Raw genomic sequence first — 21,884 nt, 5'->3', positions numbered from 1 at the left:
TGTGCTGTTAATAAAAAGATATTTAAAAAAAGTATGTCCTGCAATGGAACAGTGTCTCCTCTCTTTATGAACTGTGCATTTGGGTTCCGTCTCATCACAGGATTACAGTGTTTGTTTAACAGTGGTTTCCTATATATCAATAATACTGATTATCTCAAGAGCAGCGTTCGCAAAAGACAACACAACTACTGAAAAATCCTTGTCAGTGTACTGCGCTACATGCATTAACTCTAGTGCCACAAAGTTACAAGAGGGGTGTAGGACAAAACACAATGCACTACCTAGCCTATGTAGTGTCATCGAGGGGCCTTAGTTCTCCCAGCACCTGCAATATATTGAACAAAGCATGAAGGAATGTTAGTGGAATATCAAAAGTTCCTATTTCATTAGGGCACTGGGAGAGCAGTTCAGCAGAGCCATTCACATGAGCAGGAAAAGGTGTGTTTATACACAGTATACAAGATAGAAAAGGTGCAGCTTTGTGAATAGGGAGCGCTCATGGAATTGGACACATTATTGTAGTTGTGTGTATTAACTCACAGTCCCTGTGCCTTGCTCTATCACCACACTGACATGTAATGACCAGGCCGCAGGGAAGATACTGGGAAGGGAGTGACAGGTGGATGCGACAAAAAGTGAGTACCTAATAACTACAACAAAAGTAATTGTGAGTTAGAGTGTTGCAAGAAAGCAGAGAAAGGTCCTGTCACTGCGTTTGACAACATTTCTTCCTTTGCCTGGAAGAAAATATAATTTTAGACAACGCTGTCTTTCATTTACTGCTACTGCTAAAAAAGAATATTTTCTGATTTAAACACTTCATTCACAAAAGTAGGAAATGCATTTTTTTCAATCATTAAGAGTTAACAACCCTGTTTATCTTTTGTTCATTGACCTGTAGAGTCTCTGATTCTGATTGTTACACATGTTTATTATCATGTTTCTACCTTGTCTTTCCTCCACAGCCCTTACCGAGGGAATATTACTATGGTAACAACTTTGGCTACGTAGTTGCCTTTAAGCCTTATATGGACAAGGACTGGAGAAAAGTTACTGTTCCCAACAATGAGATGGGTCGGTACGTTCACAAAGATGACACAATGACGCCTTCTACGGAGTTTCAAGTCAAGGTTAAGGCGTACAACAATAAAGGCGATGGGCCCTTTAGTCTTACGGCAGTGATTTATTCAGCAAAAGATGGTAAGTGAATGCATGGAATAGACTCGAGAGAAATGGCACACAGAGTAACAAAGTTATAATGGCCAGAGATCCAATAATAGATCGTTGAACTTTGTGTTTCTTTTGCACTTACCTTGTGTCCATGTGAATTTCCAGCTAGAGAGATATTGAAAGGGAGTATACAATGTAGAGAATGAACTGCACATTGTTGCACCCAGTAGGCATATTTAACTGCCCTATAGGTCCATAGTATATGGTGTCCAAATTACACCCATGGCATGAAAAGTTATATGTCACCTGTGGACTGCAGCCCTACTGTGCTATTCACTTGTGTGATCAGGTAAGCATGACTCCAGGCCTCCCAATGCAGCCTGGCAGCTGCAGTTTTAAAACTGCAACCCAACCTGTCAATATTCACCCTTTTTGACAAGAGAAAATATCCCATTTGAATATTAATAAGTCACCTATGTTTAAGCCATGTAGCCCACAATGCAGAGTGCATGCTATTTAAAAGTAGGGCATGTAGAAATGTAAAGTTAAAACGTTCTCTCAGCGATTAGCATCCAAAAGCTTTTTCCACTGTAGGAAGGCTGGATGTCCCATTGAGAAACAACGGGAAACAGTATTAAATATTAATTTTGCTATATCAAGCAAGAGACCAGCCTGAAACATAATTCAAAGATGGTTTTAATATTCATTTAACAGCCAGCTCAATGGAGAAGTTAGTTTTTGAATAAATATTAAGGAAAAGGGAGTCATAAAGATACTTCTTCCCTGCCTGAAACTCTTGAAGGCTGATTTGCATTAGCCTCCAATTCTCATTCACCTGGTGAATATCCCTGATGAGCAGTGAAACTGCTCTCAGAGAAGAGAAGGGCCTGGGTGTGGGTAAGTGTTTTGTTCCTCTGGCAGGAAGACCAGTTGGGCAGTGCCCATAAACTTATTTACTTCAAATGGAAAATTATGGAGAGTATGTCATTATGTAGCATCGCCTTATGTCAGTAGTAACTTTAATGTGAGATGTACCGTCAAGATAATTTTTGCTTTACATTACAGCGTATCCTGTGCCCGATGGCATGGTTTAGGAAAGGGCTTATTATCATGTTATGGGACCAAATTAGATACTGCAATTCTTATGTTTTGAAAGTTTGAATGCATAATGTGATTATTTTTGGTTCTATGTCACATGACTGGGACACTGAGGCTGTAAAATGCATAATTTCGGATTTACAGGCATATACAACTCTTTATAATACAGATGCTTATTTGAATGCAATTAATTACTTACAAATGTGTTGTTTTCGTCACTATCCAATCTATTACATACACTGAAGTAGTTACCCTCGGAAAATATATACTTACACTTACTGTGAGCATTGTGAGTCTCCAACCCCTAACAGTCATTCAAATTTCCAGAAAGAATTCTCCTATTTTCTGAGTGAGGATAAGTCCCAGATGTTAGCTTTCTATTTTTCACTACGTCCAGAGCAACTCCTGAATTCTTAATCACCGCTAACAAACGGATCTATTCAGAGGAATTCAATAAGAAAGAAAATATTGATGAGAAAAGTATATGAGGAAGCAAATACATGCAACTTAATGTCCAGGCATACATTGTAAGCAAAGAAATTGGTTTTCTGGATGAAAAGTATATTAGGAAGCAAATACATGCAACTTAAAGTCCAGGCATACATTATAAGCAACTAAATTAGTTTTCTGGATGAAACAATTCAGCAGGCTCTATGTCTGGGATTTCTAACTATGAAAGACCTTAAGAACCCGTCTATACGAATGGTTGACTCCACACAATTCACCGATTGAAGAGTGAAAATAAATACTTCAAACTCTGAATTAAATAGTATCATCCAAAATGGAACTTATATTCCACATTATTCTTTCCTGAAAGTTTTGTTTTACGGCCTCTTGATTTTAATACATGCATGCACCATTGTTTTCCAGCACCCCTGGTCCAAAAGCTAATCCCTGATCTAATAGAGGCATACCTTTAGTTCTTGCTACAAATAGTGTGGGTACGTTGTGCCAATATAGGTTAGCACATTTAAGTCTGTGCAGGAGCATTTGTCCTGAATGGAAGGAAATATGGATGTTTCTGATTTTCTCCTAGGGCCAATCCCACTAGAACTAAGTGATACATAACATTAGGTATGTATGGCATTTACAATTAATGGAACAAATATTCTGAATAAGAAGCAGCTGAAATAATTTTACAGATATATATTTTGGGAAATAATATGCTAAATGGAATAGGCACACTCTTCTGTATTCATTTATTGACATCATGTCCTCAGCATTAGATCTCCTTATGGGAGATTTAGGTTTTTCACAACACAGCCAGGATCAGTTAAGAGCCAAAATACAGTTATACTGGGCTTCACAAACTGTTCAAGCAGGTCATGTCCCTTTTCAGCTTCTAAACGAGACAGCATTTTGAGCCTTACAACTTAACATTAACACAGAAGACAATGGTTAAGAAATAATCCATCTACATCTGTTGAGTATTGAACAAATGGACAGAACTCCATTATCTGTTAGTAAAAATCCACCTGTTACATGGCTGCTACTTAATTTCCCTTTCAATTACACCTTCCCACTTTAATGAGTGCCAGAAGTATAAATCATTAGGCTGGTATGAGAAAATGCACAATACATATTTATTTTGTTAGTGGAAATGTCCTTTTTCTTACATATGTTTCAATGAAGATGTTCTTGTGATTAATAGTGTTTGCAGCTGCAGGAATCCTCGAGGTCACTCACTACTGTGCAATTCTATTTTTCTGCACAGAATGTGTAACGCTTTGAAGCCAGAGTTAAGCTGTAAATTATCAGTAACTCTTCTTTCACATAGACCAATACATCACACACTTATACATAATAGTTCATATGTTATGGTAACCAACATCAGCTGTTGTGGGTTGGAGGCCAGTCAACCTTGTGTTGGCTGGACTGGAATACAGTTTCGAAACCAATGCAGGGTTTCAGGTATGATCTTGTATCCTCCGTCTCGACATCCAGTAATCAAAGGTGGCCGTTGGCCTAGAAAAGTTACAAAAGACACGCGTTTTGACAAAATTAGTAAACTTGTTGCCGTTTCTTCTACAAATGGAGTTTGCTTTGTCCTCTGCGGCTGAGATCTATGACTTGTAAACAGGCAGAACTGCTTTTCATATACAACGGCTTTTACAAATAAAATACCCTACTCATTTGTACTGACTTCATACAAACCATCCACAACTCATCTAACACAACTCGTATTGTGCACTTTCTTTAAGAACATCAGATCTAGTCTGGTGACTGGATTTAAATCTTTGTTTGGACTGAATCCCTTGTTATTTCACTGCTTGCACTCAAGTCTTTTTGGAGGACTCCCACCATTTTTCAAATAATCTGCTGTGGTGTTGTCATCAGACACCTTGACGACATGGAGTACACATATCCAGCTGAATAAAAGTGCAGAGATACCCTAGCACACTATTTGGCACATAAATAGCTTTCTGAATTAAGTGAGAGCTGATTTTCACAAAATGGATGCTTTACAAGAGGGACTAGCCTTTTGGCATATGAATTTTACAACTGAAATCATCTTCAAACTACATCCGGAGCAGCCCCCAATGTCTTTCCTAGACATTGGGGGCTGCAGTCACACCAGAAACATTATCAAGCAATGCGGCTGTCCAGGCTGCAAAATTCCTGCTATGATGAACTTGGTTCACCCTTGGAAGTGCTTCCCAAGGATTGGCTTGCACTATTGATGTCCCCTGAGCCACAGAGCGAGGCACTTTCACCATCTTTTAGTACTCTAGAAGTACAACATCTGTTCCAGTACTACTGTCCACAAATTCACTAGCTGCCCACTTCATGCCTACAGTGCCAATTAACCTCCTTAATCAGCCCGGCTGGTGATCTTGGGCGCTGAAGAGACACAGCAGCGGTGACAGGACCCTCTGGCGGTCACCAAGCGGGTACGCGATCGGCTGACGCGTGATGCTCGCTTTTTAAGGTTGCAGGTATGCAGGTTATATGCAACCAAATGGTTTGATGTGAACCTCCCATGAAGTTCTAAATTGGAACCCCACTAGCCCTGAAGAAGTTGCTCGAAATTTGTTATGGCAACGATACATTTTGGCTAATAATGATTGACTATGGCTCTATAAGTGCCATTTTTAATTTGGAAGAGCTTACAGCATTGAATAAAGCTATCGTAAGCTAGTAAGCTTTACCAACTTTTAATTGTGAGGATTATCTGTCTGAATTCTCACGGGGTCCACAGGTTATACATGTTGATAGCATGCATAGGTGGTGTATTCACATTGAGTTTGTTCTATCCTGGTTTGATTATATTGGGGTTAGGTTTTCTTTACTAAGAGCACACACATTTCTTTTCTTCGGAAAGAAAGCAACCTATGATGATAAGCGGGCTTGCTGGCGAGTACCAGTCAGCAGCCCCCTTGGTAGTGCAACCGTGAGGTGCTTTCTTTCCTTCCCACACTTTTTTTTAGTTTATGGGTGGGTCTGTGATGGTAGTACATCAGATTATTTTAACTAGGATACACCACAACATTGTGACCAGAAGGTCTTTGAGGGAGTCTTTTGATAAAGTTATGATACCCCTCCCGTGTTGGAATTATAGTTCTTGAGGTATCTATTCAGGGACAGTCCTTTGGTTGATTTAGAGTGCATTGAGTGGGGGGCAGGATGTTCTTTTGTTCCCTCTACAGCTCCTAGTGTGTTGATGACATTTCAGTATCATGCCTGGTCAACTTAAATATCAAAATACATATCTTCCTAATTGATATACCAATATGATAATCTCTTTTAATGAGATATAATGTTTTATATTACTGCTTGAAACATGCAAGGCTTCAAAGAAAACTATGCATATAAACCTTAATGTATTATTTTATGCTGTTTTACATATATTAGTTTACATTTACTTCCTTTAAGAGCATGGATGTCACTCGTTTTTATCTAGTTTAGTCATACAAAACAAAATCACAAGAATTACATTTTTCATATGTATTCAATTATATCATACTCATAAGTACAATCCGGGGATGTTGTAAAATACCAAAGCCTCTGATCGACATTCAGCATATCATTATCTTTAACACAACTTGTGAAAGTGTCAATTCATCTAAACAATGACTGTGTTACTACCTAAGGCGACACAGATCTGCTACAAGCTATGTGATATCTACATTTTCAGGATTGATAGTAGATATGTAGAATTAACATGTAGGCCTCATTGATGACATTTTCACCATGCTGGTTTAGACCTGTTATATTTTGGATTATTGGAAAGACCCTCAATGTAGGCTGAAAGTTAGTGGCTCCAGAAGTTACCTGCAAAACCACCACCATACTCCTAAGGAGCTATTCTCACATTACTCATCAGTGGGGCCCATAACACTGCGAGTCATTTATACACACATTCACCCTGCTCCAAGGATTGGTGAAGACTAGAGGAGAGCTGCTGGATTTTTAGCAGAGTGTCTTATTTCATACTAAAATGTATACACTATATACACTAGCAGTTTATCGATATTACCATGGTTTTAATTTCAAGAAGCATAAAAACACCCCACCATTTTTGTCAATCGATCTGCTAGTAAAAGTTAACTAATGGACATCAAGACCAGCTTAATTTTCCATTTATTTAATTTTTATTTTAGAGTTAAAATATCCTAGCATGACCTTACTTTATTCACTCTATTTCAATAATCATTTAAAACATTAATAACCTAAAGAGAAAAAAAATGTAATTCAAACATTTATATTTATTAGCATAACAGTTCAGGAAAGTAAGCAAGATTATATTACCAAGATTTCAGGACCCGGACATCAGCATAAGGACAGAACAGTTCCCAAAAACCACCTCTCTATTCTTTCTTGGTGTTCACCTCCCATCAGGACTCCGCATTCATTCAAAAAGTTAAAGACCAGAAAAATTTTAAATTTGTCAATCCGACAGCATGTCGCGGTGCAAAATAAAATCGAAAAGCAAGCTTTTTTCTTACTTCCAAACGTCCTCTTTTATACGCTTTTTCCCTAACTTATCTGTTGGACTTGGGCCTTCTGGCAGGTTCACCCCTGAACTTTTTGCCTTGAAGTATAGTGATTTCTGGTCTTTGCGCACTTTGTCACTGTGGCACAGTGTAAAGTGCGTGCGCTCCCTGAGTGCGTGTGTGAGATAGGCCTGCCCTCCCATAGGAATGCATGGGGAATGTATGTGTCCCTGGTAGTTCCTGATGCGTGGGGAGTGCAGGCTCGAGTTTGGTATGTGTGAACTCGTGAGAGTGAATGCTGCGCGATGGTATGTGCGGCTTGTATGTGTCTAGTGGGGAAGTACCACTTCTAGACATGGCTATGTGTGTGCTGTGAAGGTGCTGGCGTGTGATTGGCTGGAGCTGGCTGGCATGCCAGGCTCCAGGAAGTCTGGATGGGTCTGCCCGGTGGTGAGTGGGAGATTAGCATGCTGATGGTTGGGGAGGAGTGTACCTGTGTCCTGAATGAGGCTGGGTTTTCCCCAGACAAGGCTGGCTCCACCCCCCTGTGGTGTGACTGATGACCCTAGTCCTGCCAGTGAATGAAAAGGGTGATTGGGCCCATCAAGAGTGCTCACCAACCAGCTGCGACTGGTTTCTCCCCTCACCCTGTGCTAGAACAAAGGAATGTGGTGTATAAAAATGGGGCTGTGTCCCCACAGTAGTTGTTCTCTTCCAGGATCCTGATAGGAGGGGGCTGCTGCTGGTGGGGCCCAGGAGGGACCACCATGGGGGCTGTCTCCTGCCCTGTGCGCTGGCCCCTGGGCCCTGCATGCCCCTCCTGATGCCCAGGACCTTCTGCTGTGCCCTTTGTCCTTGCCCCAGGGCTGTGGCTGCCCCTAGCGCCTGGGAGCGCTGGATTGCCAACTAAGCGCTTGGGGGCGCTTCCTTTCTGCTGCAGCGCTGAGAGCACTTTGTTTGTCAAACCGGTGCCCACTCGGCATTTCTTTGCCCGCATTTTGCGTGAGGAGCGGTGCGGGAGCCCACTCCGCTATTTTGCCGATTTTCAAGATCCACAGCCGGTGCCCACCCGGCATTGCCCAGAGATTGGGAGCTCATCCCCGTTATCATTTAACTCGAGGGAGCCCACCCCTCGGTTAATCATCCCCCAGCCTACAAGTGCCTGATACAGGCCGCCGCGCTGCCCGCGGCGACCCGGAAGTGTTGGGCCGGCCGGCCAATTGCGTTGTGACCTGGCCGGAAGTCCCGCCCGCCGCAGCCGACCGAAAGAAGAAGGAGGCCGAGTGAGGGCCGCCCGGGGCTCCCGTGAGCTGGGGAGAGCCCCGGGGCCGCCAGAACCAGAGCGCCGAATGTCGCGGGGCTCCCATGACCAGGAGGGAGCCCCGGAGAGTAATTCGTCTTGGAGCCGTGTGGCTCCACTCTAAGTCCCGGTCCGGAGATGGGGGACCGGGTGAAGACAGGCACCTTGCAACGGCGGTGCTCTCATGAGGAGAGAGCCCCGCGAGTGCCGCCCCGTAGCTGCCCCTGCCGCCGGTGAAAGGAGAGCCCCAGAGACAGCTTCCCGCCTTCGCCCCCGACTGGTGAGTTATGTGAGGAGTCGGGTGGGGAAAGGCAGACGCAGAGCGGCCCCAGCTGGTAGCGGGCCGCTCCTCCGTTTGGGGCATGGTTCATCCTAGAGCAACGAGAGGCTCGTGGGGCATTTACGTTCGTTCTGAGGCCCCCGTGAGGGACTCCAAAGACTCCAGCATTCCTAATTAGGAGCAGAGAGGCTCCAGGGCCACATTTGTTCTTCAAGCCGCATCTCCATCACTCTTGAGCCCTGAGAGGCTCCAACGTTGGCTGCATTTCTAAAGAGCCCACTAGGCTCAAGGGGGCATATTGGTTTCTCGAGCCCTGAGAGGCTCAGCCCCAGTACCTTTGTTCTCGAGCCAGAGAGGCTCTCCCATTGAGCGTGTTATTCCTCAGAGCCTGCGAGGCTCCCACGATGCCCCTCATCATCCTCTACAGCTGCCCAGCACTTTGTGGGCAGCTGCTACGTTTAGGCTTGTGTTCTTGGCTGCCTGCGCAGCCTGCCTGACATTGGGACTAAGGGCATTTCAGCCCTTGTGAGGCTAGTTGGCCTAGGGACAGTCACAGGTGGTGACTTATGTGAGTTTGGCGCAATTGTTCTTGTTCTGCACCTCTGAATGTGTTTTTATGCGTCATGTGCCATGTTCTTACACCGCTGAATGTATTGTTGATGCATCATGTGTTTTCCTTCCTTACACCGCTGAATGTATGTTTATGCATCATGTGTTATGTGCTTACACCCCTACAGGTATTGTAATACTTAGGTGGTTGTTTTTCTCCTAGTGCAGGTGATGCTAGTGAGGTCCTGGTTACCAGTGGTTACTGGTTGTTTGCTATTTTGTGCTACAGTGATTTTCTATGTTATGTCCTAAGTGATATTCCAAGGGCTTGATACTGAGCTCGCCCCCTGACCAGAGTCCCAGGACCAGTGGACTCTATTGTGCCTTCCCTGACCAATTTCTGGGACTTGTCTGATCGCCCTGGGCCACTGGGGCCTCGCTGAAGTGTGCCTCGCTCACTCCCCTTGGCAGCTCGTGCCCAGCTGCCCGTCCAAGCCTCGAGCCGCGCCGCTCTCCCCTGAGCCGCGCCGCTTCGCTAGGCCGCCCGCATCCTGCCTCCCCGTCCTTCTGAGCCGCACACCTTGGTCGCCCCAGAGAAACGCTTGTAGCTAGCCGGCCGCCCGCTCAAGTTTACTAAGGAGGTCACTCGTATTATCCCGCGCAACCAGGACGGAAGGTACTGTCCGATAGGCTCTATGTTCTAAGTTCTAGGCCTACAAGTATTGTATTGCTAGTTCTAAAAGTGCTGATTCCTGACAGTGGTCCAGGTGGCCCTGTCTTGTACATATCCCCTGTAAATTCTGCCCGTGCCTGTTGGCACATTGTAAAGTGTGTGTTTTCATCTAATGTGTTTTGGTGTAATACAAAGGCTATTTTTTATATAACCTTGTGTGGAGTTTCCTTTGTGGTGGGCCGTTGGGTGTTGTTGCTGGGGTGCGTGCGCAAATACTTAACTCACATCGCCTCCAAGTTTAGCCTTGCTGCTCGCGCCACGTTACCTAGAGGGTGAGCAGGGGTTATCTTGGCGTGTAACTCCCTTGCCCTGACTTAGGAGTGGTGGTCTCTGCCTGACTTTGGCGCAAGCCCTGGCCAGCCCGGGATCCCATTTCTAACATTATCTATTTAAAACTTGAAACTTTTGCGGTCTTTCTTTGTTCTGATTGGTTAGTCCAAGGTGTGGATGAGCATAACCTCATCACCTTATTTTTCGTATTTCCGCAAAGTCATCGATATAATTAAAAAGATAAAGTCTCTATTGTCTCTTAGTAGTCCTTTCCGCTTGTGTCCTTCAATTTGTAATTTCTTCAAACTTTTCCATGCTCACGATGCGGACATTCAAATTGGTTGGCACCGAATCGAGCATCCAGGCCACACTGTCCTTGACCCACACTGTACAGGCACAGGCTGCTTGCACTTCTCTCAAGTTCTGTCGCGCATGCGTACATCATATCAAACTCGGAGTCGCAGTAAACTCCCATTTTGGATTAGGCCGCGTGGGCCACAATGAGAACTATTATAGAAACAAACACAATTAAACGTTAATTTTCAAAATATAGCCCTTCTGTTTACCTCCCCCAGCACTAACGTAACCCAGTTAGTTATTACCTAGCAGATATAGCAACAAATAAGCATGGTTTACTCACCATTCTCCATCATTTATGCCACAATTAGACATACACAAAGCATATACATACAGATTTTGGTTAGAATATGACATTTGAGTAAAAGATTAGTATGACAACTTCACTTAATTAGTAAATTGTAGTACTCAACATAAGCAAATTAGTATCCCAGGTGTATTTGTCGGTGCACTCTATTCTATGTTGGCTATTTTCAAAACCACACAATTAATACATGTTACTGTTATGGAGAAGTGACTTCACGAGGGGTATACAAAAACTTTGTTTCTATCCTCGCTCCATCAGTGGTCAATCCTACATAAAGTCCTACATAAAGTCAATGAATTGACCAATGAATTGGAGATTCCTTGGCACCAGATTATCACAGGAGTTCCTCACAGACTGCCACATCATTCTTATTCCAAGAGTTGATACAGAGATGAGAGGAGGTAAGCCCAGCTGATTGTGTGTTTTCCTTTTGGGGAACACTCTCTCCCAGGTGAAGTCTGCTACCCATAGCTGCTCTGCTGTGAATAGGTCCCCAAGAAACTCTAGAGGCATATTAGCTCCTCCGTGCTCTCATGTAGTGAACAGAAGTAGGTTTAGGTTGGTAGGCTACTAGGAACATCTAATTATGTTAAAACCTTTCAATTTATTTGTGCTGCTATCAACATGTATAAGTGTTGTTGTAATTATTTTCCGTGCAGTTAATTCTCATGTAGAGGAGTACAAGGAAGCCATCAAAAATGCGAAAAGGAGGTACCTTATGGGTAAAATTGAGGGGGCTAAAAACTCCCCAAGAGAGCTCTTAAAGACGGTCATGACACTATCCAAACAAAATCAAGAAAATCAATTTGTTCCGGACCAAAGTTTTTGCGACAAGATGGCAAGCTTCTTCTAGATTAAAGTACAACTGATCTATGACAAACTGGTAGAAAAATTCCCAATCCCCTGTAGTACCAGTACACCTGAGCCAACTAACGCAAATAGACCAGACACGACAAGTCAGTTGAGCAGGTTTTCCCCACCATCTACGGAGACACAAATTAATTGTTACTAGCAGCAAAATCCGGGTCTCCAACAGACTCTTGCCCGCCGACTATAATACATTTGGCCTCCGATAAGATCAGTAACCAACTCTCCCTACTTCTTGGAAGATGTCATGTGTTAGGCCAATTTTAAAGAAACCATCCTTGGATCCCCATGTGGTTGAAAACTACCGGCCCATAACTTGTCTACCATTAGCGGCAAAAATATTGGGAAAAATCGATGAATTAAGAGCTACCTGGAGCTCAATAACATCTTAGACCACTCTCAACATGGCTTCAAACAACACCACTCCACTGAATTAGCCCTGATTGTTGCCACCGAGGAAATACGTGGGCAACTGGATGACGGGGGAAAGGCCATTCTAATCCTACTGGACCTCTCAAAGGCTGAAGGCAATAGGAATAAATGAGGTAGCTCTTAGCCTTTTGGCCTCGTTCCTCGTGGCTAGGGAACAAAGGGTGTGCTGGGACAGCTACCAATCAGAGATTTTTTCCATTGCTCATGTCCCCAATGCTTTTCGACATTTATGTGACACCTCTGGCTGAGCTAACCAGAGGAAATGGGTTCTCTTTGGTGTCTTACGATGGTGACACTCAACTTGTCATTTCCATCTCTTCAAACGCTGACACCGTTGCTGGGAAATTCCATGGCAGTCTAAAACGTATTATGGATTGGATGTATCATAAAACACAGAAAACCGCAAACGTAGTATGGATTAGATGCACCAGAATTACCTTAAACTGAATACGGGAAAAACAGAAGTGTGTAGTTTGGGACTGGGGCACCGCTCTGGAACCATGTGCGGTGACCAGCTGAGGCAGGTCAATGCCCAGTACCCGCAGGAAAGGTCAGGAACTTGTGAGTCTTGTTGGACAATCAACTAAGTTTCACAGACCAAATTAAATTATCTTACATGAGCCTGCTTCTTTCAACTAACAGTTCTATGGAAAATGTTACCCTGTATCCCTCCGGAACTACGGATAACGTTTGTTGTAGGTTTAATCCTCTCACAGATTGACTACTGCAATGCCCTCTTTATAGACATAAACAAGAGCAAACTGTCTAAACTGCAATCCTCACAAAATGCTGCAGCGAGAATGCTTACAAACATTCCAAAGTTCCTTCACATCTCTGGCACCATTAAAACTCTTCACTGGCTGCAGGTGAAACAGCGAATCCAATGTAAAGCTTTGTGCCTGGTACACAAAGCCCTTGTTTGGCGGAGTAGCAGCAGATCTACAGAAACTATTTCTGCCATATACTCCTCTGCGTAATCTTAGATCGGCTAACAAAGGTCTAGTCAAGGTACCCAGAATACAAAAAGCTAGATGGGAAGGTAGAAGCCTGACATATTGTGCGTCCAGGCTATGGAATGAATTCCCAGACAACATCAAACTCCAACCCTCCAGGCCTCAGTTAAGGAAATTGCTGAAGAAGTGGTTATTTACAGGCAGAAGAAAGGCGCTAATCCTGTGCTAAACCAGTGTCCTGCTATAGCGCCAAGATGCCTCAGCATTCGTGCGCTCTATAAGCCTAACACTTACTTACTTACTAAACAACAGAATGAAACTGTTGAAATAAAACACTTGTATATGTACATTGTATGTTTTCTTAGTGCAGAGCTTGGTGCTATTTTAAAAAACAAAATGTGGCTTGAATTACCACTTTGTCCCTGTACCTTTTATGGGACCACTAGTAACCCCGAATACACAAGCAGGCATGCTAAATGGGTTGTGTGGAGTTACAATAACCTGTATTCCCCTGCTCAACTGATGGTGCACTGAACCCAGGTGATGGTGAAGTGACAGGCTTATCATGTGCACTAGCCAATGATAGGAGAAGCTTTTATTACAGAATACTGTCTACTTACTTGCCTTGTGCCCCCTTTTTGTACCACTTCCTTTTTAATTTCATGTAAAATGTTTCAAAGGCTCTTAATTAAAACCAAATTGCTGACCCCTTCTTCCTTCAGAAGGGGCTCTCCCTAAACCACTCCTGTGTTTACAAAAGGGCTAAGAACTGCACACACCTGCTTGAACTGGAGCCAGAAAATCTAGGGGGGCCTATAAATGAATGGGAGCAGAGCCTGTCCGCCGACAATAGTGTCTCCAAATCAAAAGCATACTTTTCCACTGAAGTTATCGGATTTCATCATTAAATTACATTTTTAAAACTGGGCGGAAAATAACCTTGAATAATTTTGTTAGCATTTAAAAGTGTTCATTTTTATAGGCTCCCTTCATAGAAGAAGTAGCTAAATCTACACAGTGTAAACTGTGCAAACGCTTTTTGGATCTTTAATCACTGTGAGGTCACACTATCTTAAATATGTAATGTGTCTTATTTTGATATATTAACCACCCGACTGTGTAGGTGATTTCCTTTCCTACGCTCATCAACCACAGTTGTCTCTTTCATATCCACTATTTCTATACTATGCTTTGTGTTAGCCAAGTTCATGCTCTATAAATACCAATACATACATACATAAAGACTCAACAACTTACATAACAGTTTGTATCTAAGGCTGCGTATGCTAAAGGTGTACTTAATTCATTTATATTTGAGTAGTAACACAGAAAAGCAGATAAAGATTCAGATTTTTAGAATGAAAATCTGACTCCTTCAGTTCGAAGCCGAAAGAGGCAGCAAAGGTTCAGGAACGCATTTCATTAATCCCAATACTGTCGCAACCGTAATTATCCGTGCTTAAAACGAATATCAGCTTTCGCCTCCATTTTCTTAAGATAGTCCAGTGGTGACAATATTTCATTCCGCTAAAGAACAATGTTCCATTTCATGTGTGTATTTTTCACATGACCTATTACCTTACGTCTCCAAAACTAATCAGATGAGGGATTCGTGGAAGAGTATTACATTTCATACTGCTGTCTGAAGTCAAAACGCACCTTGTGATTTCAGCATATGCCAGCTAACGCCGTAATAGAGGGAATCTCCCTCGCATTAGTGTGTCATGCATTTGAGATACAAAGGTGAGTTATTAACTGCTATTGAAAGACAATAAGCGTAAGTGGGTTTGCAAGGAGAATTCCCCAGTTTCACTGGATACGATTCAAAAGAAAAATAAATGATTTTTTTGCTGAACAGTGGCTGTTCTGATGCATAGTTGACTTGCTGCCAGGTTGGAAGATTACATATCAAATGAAAGATTTCTGCAGTTAAGGCAAGCAACGGTGACTTGCAACCTTTCTAGGGAAGAAATAGTTGTCTGAAACCATGACATTTGCTTTTCGTTATTACATTTGCTAAGTATCAAAAATCCATATAATAAACACCAGAAATATTTTGCTACTCCATAGAAAAGAAATTCCGTTTTTATGCCCTTTAGTGTTAAACAATATGTTTGTAGAGTATAATATTACTTTTAATTGTATGTTATCACACAGTTTTTGGGTTTGCTCTCAGGACTGTTGCAGTTGGCATTGCCTCCTACAGGGCAGTAATTGAGAATGGAGATACTACTTCCTAGTGTGTCACTGGTAACAGAGACTGTTAAAAGATACTTAGGAGATTTTTGTCAAGATAAAAGACAAATGACTCTTACCCAAATACATAGACTATAAACAAGCATTGGAAAAGCCAATGTGTCTAAAATAAGTAAGATGTGCCTGAGGTTTGTAAGCATTGGTTTTCCCAATTCTTCTTTGTGTACTGGATAGAAAGCACAGGCAGGAGTATTTGAAAAATGAATGCTACGGAAAGAAAGCAATGACAAATCTGATTGGTCTGGCTTTAATGAGCTAACACATGCAATTAAAGACATATACAGATGTTGGCGCAGATTTACAAACAATTCACGCAGCGCAGCAAGTAATGTTGCTACGCTGTGTGAAAGCAAAAGTGCAGAACAGCAACATATCTACTTAAATATGTATGTTCTGCAAGGAATAGTTTTTGTACTGAAAGAGGGCCCTTCTAGTACAAAGGCTGTCATTTAACATGTGCAATGCAGTATGCATATAAAGTAGGAGTAAGAGTAAACATTTAAACAATTTTCCTTATTACGTCTGCCTTGAGGAGGGATGCAATTTTGGTCCCATTCTCTGTCCCATGTACCACCCATGAAGCACCCCTTTGAGGCAAAGTAACACAAAGCAGCACATACCACAACTTTGTGTTACTTTGGAAGTCTTAGTAAATCTGTGCCATTGTTTTCAAGTGTTATCTCATAAAAGTCACATCTGTTGACTTTGACAATGCTTGTATTTTTTACTCCTAGAATTTCATGTTCATTTCACTATAAGTAAACACAATTAGAAAACACCTGACCTATGAGCTACTGTCCTATGAACTTGAGAAAAATAAGAGCTCTGATTATGTAACCCTACTTAAGTAGGGTTTTCAAAATGTGAAACAGCAATGATGCTATGCAATCATGTCGTTTTGTTATGGGAAACTAATCACACATTATTTGGGTTGCGAGTCACCTCCTTTTAATTTTTTGCCTGTGGCACTCTCAGCTTCAATGCTGTTATTCCCACGGAAGTGACACACCATGGCACTCTTTAAAAGCTAAGGGCTAAATTTTGATCCCTGTTCAAACACAAATTTGCACAGGGATCGGAGTAGCGGGTTGTACCATAATTATCGCATTCATACAGTAAAAAAGGCAAAACACCAGAATGTTGTGTGTTAAGAACCAATATTGCATGTTATGCTCATTTTGAAAACTTAGAAAATGAGTTACATACCATGCGAGGTAAATAGCTCACAATGGGATAATGGTATTTACCATGTGTGTTAAATTCCACACCCGATCTGGCAAACTTGTAATAAGTGGATGAATAGAAAAAGGTTGGCAATTGTTGAATGTTTATAAAAAACAAATAAGTCTTACTAATGCGTGCTACATAGTGTAAGAGGGCTGCCATTCCCTCATGTGAACATAAATGTGTGGGGTTATAGAAGTGGATTAGACAGCCAGCAGAGAGCAGTAGTGAGCTACGACCGAGCGAGCGAACGGAGAGCAGTGTGGGGTTATACAAGCAAGATAGGCCACACCCCCTCACACTTTAATAATGTGCATTTACCGGACGCGCAGCGGACGGGCGCAGCGGGCGCGCCGTTTGCGCGCCGAAGGCGCGCCTAAGGCAAGCCCGTCTGCGCCCGTCCGCGACCGTCCGGGGCAAGGGGCATGCCACTATGCTCAATCCCTCACATACTCTTCAGCTCAACTCCATGCCTTAAACAACTCTTGGTCATTGGATTCCGCTACACTCTCCTATGCTCAACAACTTGGCATAGCCTCAGGTAAATTTCCTACACCGACTCGCCCTTCGCCCCCTTTGCCTACTACCACCGCTCTCCTTCTGAACACGAGGTCAGCTGTTAAGCATCAATACGAAATATTTGACCTCTTAGACTCCGAATCCCCGGATTTACTATTCCTAACTGAAACATGGTACAGACCTGATTCCCTTCCCAGCATCTTGGCGGCCCTCCCTCCTCTCTACTCTATATTCCACGCAGACCGCCCTGAGACAAGAGCAGGCGGCGGGGTTGCCTTGATTGCTCGTAAGGGACTCCATTTCCAGACTCTTGCGTCGCCTACGCTACCTACAGCTGATTGTCTTGTAGTTCGTTCTACCTTCTTCAACATCCCTATCACTTCTGTATTGATTTATCGACCCCCTCAATCACCCGTAAGCTTTCTCTCCACCCTACAGGACTTCCTTGCGACTCTTGTAGTTAATAGTGCTTCTGTTCTCGTGCTGGGGGACTTCAACTTCTGGCCCACTGATCCCGCCGAGGACACGAAATCCAAGGACTTCACGGAACTACTGCTCAGCCTCAATTTTACCCAGCATGCCCAAGGCCCCACTCACAACCGAGGTCATACCCTGGACCAGATCTGGACTTTAAATATCCCGATCTCCCCTCCTATCATTTCGCCTTTCTCCTGGTCAGACCATTACATTCTTGCCTTTTCCTTAGTTCGGTGTCAAAAAACTCCCCCTTCTCGCCCTAAGATCACCCGAGCAAGAAATTGGAACAGAGTTGATATTTCATCTTTGTGGAACTCGCTAGTGGCCACTTGTCCGGTTCTATCGGGGCTGACTACCCACTCTCAGACCGCCTCCCTTTATCACTGGCTCTCTGCAGCCTGCGACCCAGTGGCTCCCTTGAGGCGGATTACCATCAACCGCTCTCACAATGCCAACAAGTGGTTTAACCCAGCCCTTAAAGCCAAGAAACTTGCGCTCCGCCAGGCTGAAAGAGCTTGGCGTAGAACATACTGCCCTATCAAAAAAAACACTTCACTTCTACTCTTAATGATTACAAACAAGCCATTCTGGCAGCCAAATCAGATTATTTCTCAAAACGCATCCTCGCCGCAGAAAGTCAGCTGCGCGAGATCTTTGCTACCATCCACGAGTTGGCATCCTCCGACAGAACTCATTCCAAGATCCCCCCTCCCCAGGCCCTATGCGACTCACTTAACGAATTTTTTATTGATAAAATAGTTCGCATTAAAGCCAACATTCCCTTCCCCCCGCCCACTTTCCTTCACCCCCAGGCCCCCCCCCAATATAATGTCCCTCACTGCTATCCCTGCCCTTACCAGTGAATCTTTACCCCCTCTACTCAGTCGCGTTCCCCAGCCGACATCTGCCCGGCCCGCATTCTTCGCGAGATTTTTCTCAAATGTCCTTCCCCTGCTCTTACTCTTCTCAATGATTGTTATGTGAACAGCTCCGTTCCTGACACATTCAAGACTGCAATAATCACCCCCATTTTAAAAAAAAACAGGGGCTGATCCCTTCTCCCCGGCAAACTATCGCCCGATTTCCCTTCTTGCTTACTTGGGTAAGGTAGCTGAGTCCCATGCCACCCAGGTACTCAGCACCTTCATTGAGGACAGTAACTACCTTGCACCCTGCCAGGCGGGTTTTCGTCCCCACCATTCCACCGAGAAGGTGGTCATTTCGGTCATGGACCAACTCAGGGAGGGGCTTGACACTAACACCCCCCAGGCCCTTGTCCTCCTTGACCTGTCCGCCGCTTTCGACACGGTGGACCATTCCATTCTTCTGTCCCGTGTCGAGGCGGCGGGCATAGGAGGACAAGCATTGACCTGGATAGGCTCCTTCCTGGCTGACCGTACCCAGGCCGTCCATCTCGCCGAATTCACTGCCCCTCCCCGCAGGGTGCAATGTGGAGTCCCCCAAGGTTCCTCTCTCTCCCCCCTTTTATTTAATCTTTATATTTTTCCTCTTATTTTTGCACTTCAGCAGATGGAGGTCACAGTCTACAATTACGCTGATGACCTCCAACTTATTTTTAATTTTGCCTCTCCCTCTTCTGGTGCCACTGCCTTCCGGTCGGTCATGCTTTTTATCCGGGATTGGATGAATGCCAACCACTTGAAACTCAACCCGGATAAAACTGAGCTGATTCTGACCGGAGGCAGTGGCAACCCATGGTCACCCTCTTTCTTGCCCCCATCCCTTGGTCTTCCTCCCACCCCCTCCCAATCTGTTAAAACTCTTGGTATCATTCTTAATCATCAACTGACCTTGCACTCCCATATTAGCTCGGTAGTATCCTCCTGTTTTTTTACCCTTCGCACTATTAGAAAAGTCTCACAGTTTTTTTCTCTTTCTGCACTTAAATTAATTGTTATGGCCATGGTTCTATCCAAAATTGATTATGGGAACATCATTTACAACGGCGCTCCCGCCTACGCACTTCAACGCCTTCAGCTAGTGCAGAACCAGGCTGCTCGCCTGGTACATGGCCTGCCCAAATTTCATCACTCATCACCCCTTCTCTTCTCCCTCCACTGGCTCCCCATCAAACAAAGGGCCCTATTCAAACTTGGCTGCCTTACCTTTCAAGCTCGAATGGGCACAGCTCCTGTATTTATCAATTCCGCCGTCACTAACTATTCCCCGTCCAGAGACCTCCGCTCTTCCACTAAATCGCTACTAGTCACCCCTCGCTTCAAGAAATCCAGATCTGGAGGCCAGAAATTCACGGTCCTTACGCCTTGCTTTCTGGAACTCCCTCCCACTCCATATCAGAACCTCTCCCTCCTACATGGAGTTCCGCAGAGCCCTCAAGACCCTTTTATTCCAACAGGCTTTCGGCCTATAATCCTCCTCCTTTCTCCCGCCCAGGTAGCTCCTCTAGCGCCATGAAACTGCATTGTATACGAGCGCTTTACAAGTTCTTAAAAATTCAAATTCAAATTCAAATGGACCGTGTACACAGCTGGTTGGTGTTAAACTTACTACACCGAATTTTTGCTAAATGGATTTCCAACTTTAATGCAAAATGTAACAAAAAAACAATATTCTCGAATTGATATCACCATGAGTTTTCACAACTTGTCATTGAATTGAGTAAAATAATCATTGTGTCATGATAATTCGTAATCCAAAATATTTTCACAATCATAACATTATTACAATGTTTTGATAGAGAGTGGCGATTGATGACCTTCTGCCCCATGCATTTCGACATCTCGTGTCCCTTCCTCAGGAGCCACTGAAAATAAACACATGCACCTTTTTCATTTTTATGGTTGTTGAAACAATGATGCAAAAACAAATCAAGCCATCTTGTCCAACGACACCCCTGTGTGCTGAAGCAAAAGAAATAGAAGAAGAACTAGATCTGGATGGTGGCCAAGACTTCCGGTACTTAACAATGAGTACAGAAAAAGTACAGGGAGAAAGAGAAGGAAGAACCGAACGACAATAACAGTCCAATCCAAAGCACCTCGAGACCCAAGTGCATAACATAATCATGCTGGTGTGCACATAGAAGAAAAAAAAAATGCCTACACCCCGTATCACTGTGGTGCCAATAGTCAAAAGTTCCACTTACTGGAAACCTAGAGAAGTGCCAGTACCTTGCGCTTCAACCACTGACCACAAGCTCCTGAGCACATGAACGGTAGTATCTGATAGAGACTACTAGCCGCAGGTTCTTTAACGTAGAATTATCCCCAGGCGTTAGACTCGATCCGGAATTTTTTTGCCCAGCATCCCTGCGCGCCGGGGGATGGCATCACGTGACTCAGCCCAAGCTTTGTCCGGGTACGTGACGTCAGCGAGGTCACATAAGTCCCACCACGGTGTGCCTGTGTCCGTTTTTTCCTTTTCCGCGTGCAACGCGGATCCGGTTTGTGCTCCGGGCCTGTTTAGGCCTTTCCCTTTCGCTATTGTGCGTGTTGTGGGAACAGTGTGCGGATGCCTTCGGCCTTTCAAACATGCTTGTGTTGTGGACATCTGATGGCGGCGACGGACCCTCGGCTCATTTGTATCTGGTGGTTGGGAGAAGATCACGGCTCCACTGATTGCAAAGCGTGCCAGCAGTTGAAGCCGAAGTCTTGGCGGGAGCGCCGGATGAAACTTCTCTCGGCTCGCATGTCCAGATCAGCTTCGTCACCTCGATCAGCTTCAGCAGAAGGTTTTCGACATAGCCGTCATCGTCCTCAGCCTTCTCCTAAGCCACAAGAGCGTCGTTCCCCTGTCGGTAAGTGTTGCAGTTTGTCCCCGAGGGCTGGTTTCCAGCCTGTTGGGGCAGGGGTTCTCCACGGGTGATGCGGCCCGCGTATCGTCCCCCTATCGACTGTTTACCAATGAGGGGGCGGCGAGAGCCCAGATGGAGACATATGCGGTGGCTCTTCCGACCTCGCTGGCTTCTCCTCCTCCTACCCATCCTGGGATGTCGGCGGATCACTTACGCAGTGCGGGGCCCTCCCCGGCCTCGCCGGCGACTCCGGCTCTGGCGTCGACTGGTTCAGATCCAGGCTCGGAGGATGTGGTGCCGTTGGTGTGCGGCCCTTCGGGGTTCCCTCCTTTGGACCACGGAAACTCTGCTTTGCCACAAACTCCCGCGGGAGTCCCTGTGGT

General features: G+C 44.3%; 1 protein-coding gene across 1 annotated transcript in view; it reads left to right on the top strand.

The window, feature by feature from the left end:
- CNTN1 (contactin 1) overlaps positions 1–21,884 on the top strand; it is a 664,003-nt gene that overhangs the window by 504,123 nt on the left and 137,996 nt on the right. Inside the window, exon 18 of the mRNA XM_078674301.1 lies at positions 966–1,200. Coding sequence (XP_078530427.1) covers positions 966–1,200 — 235 coding nt within the window. The remainder of the gene's footprint in view (positions 1–965; positions 1,201–21,884) is intronic.

Source organism: Lissotriton helveticus, chromosome 1_1 (assembly GCF_964261635.1).
Source record: "Lissotriton helveticus chromosome 1_1, aLisHel1.1, whole genome shotgun sequence".
Classification (NCBI taxonomy): Eukaryota; Metazoa; Chordata; class Amphibia; order Caudata; family Salamandridae; genus Lissotriton; species Lissotriton helveticus.
Note: the sequence above shows the minus strand (reverse complement) of the source record. Positions and strands in the feature narration are given on the sequence as shown.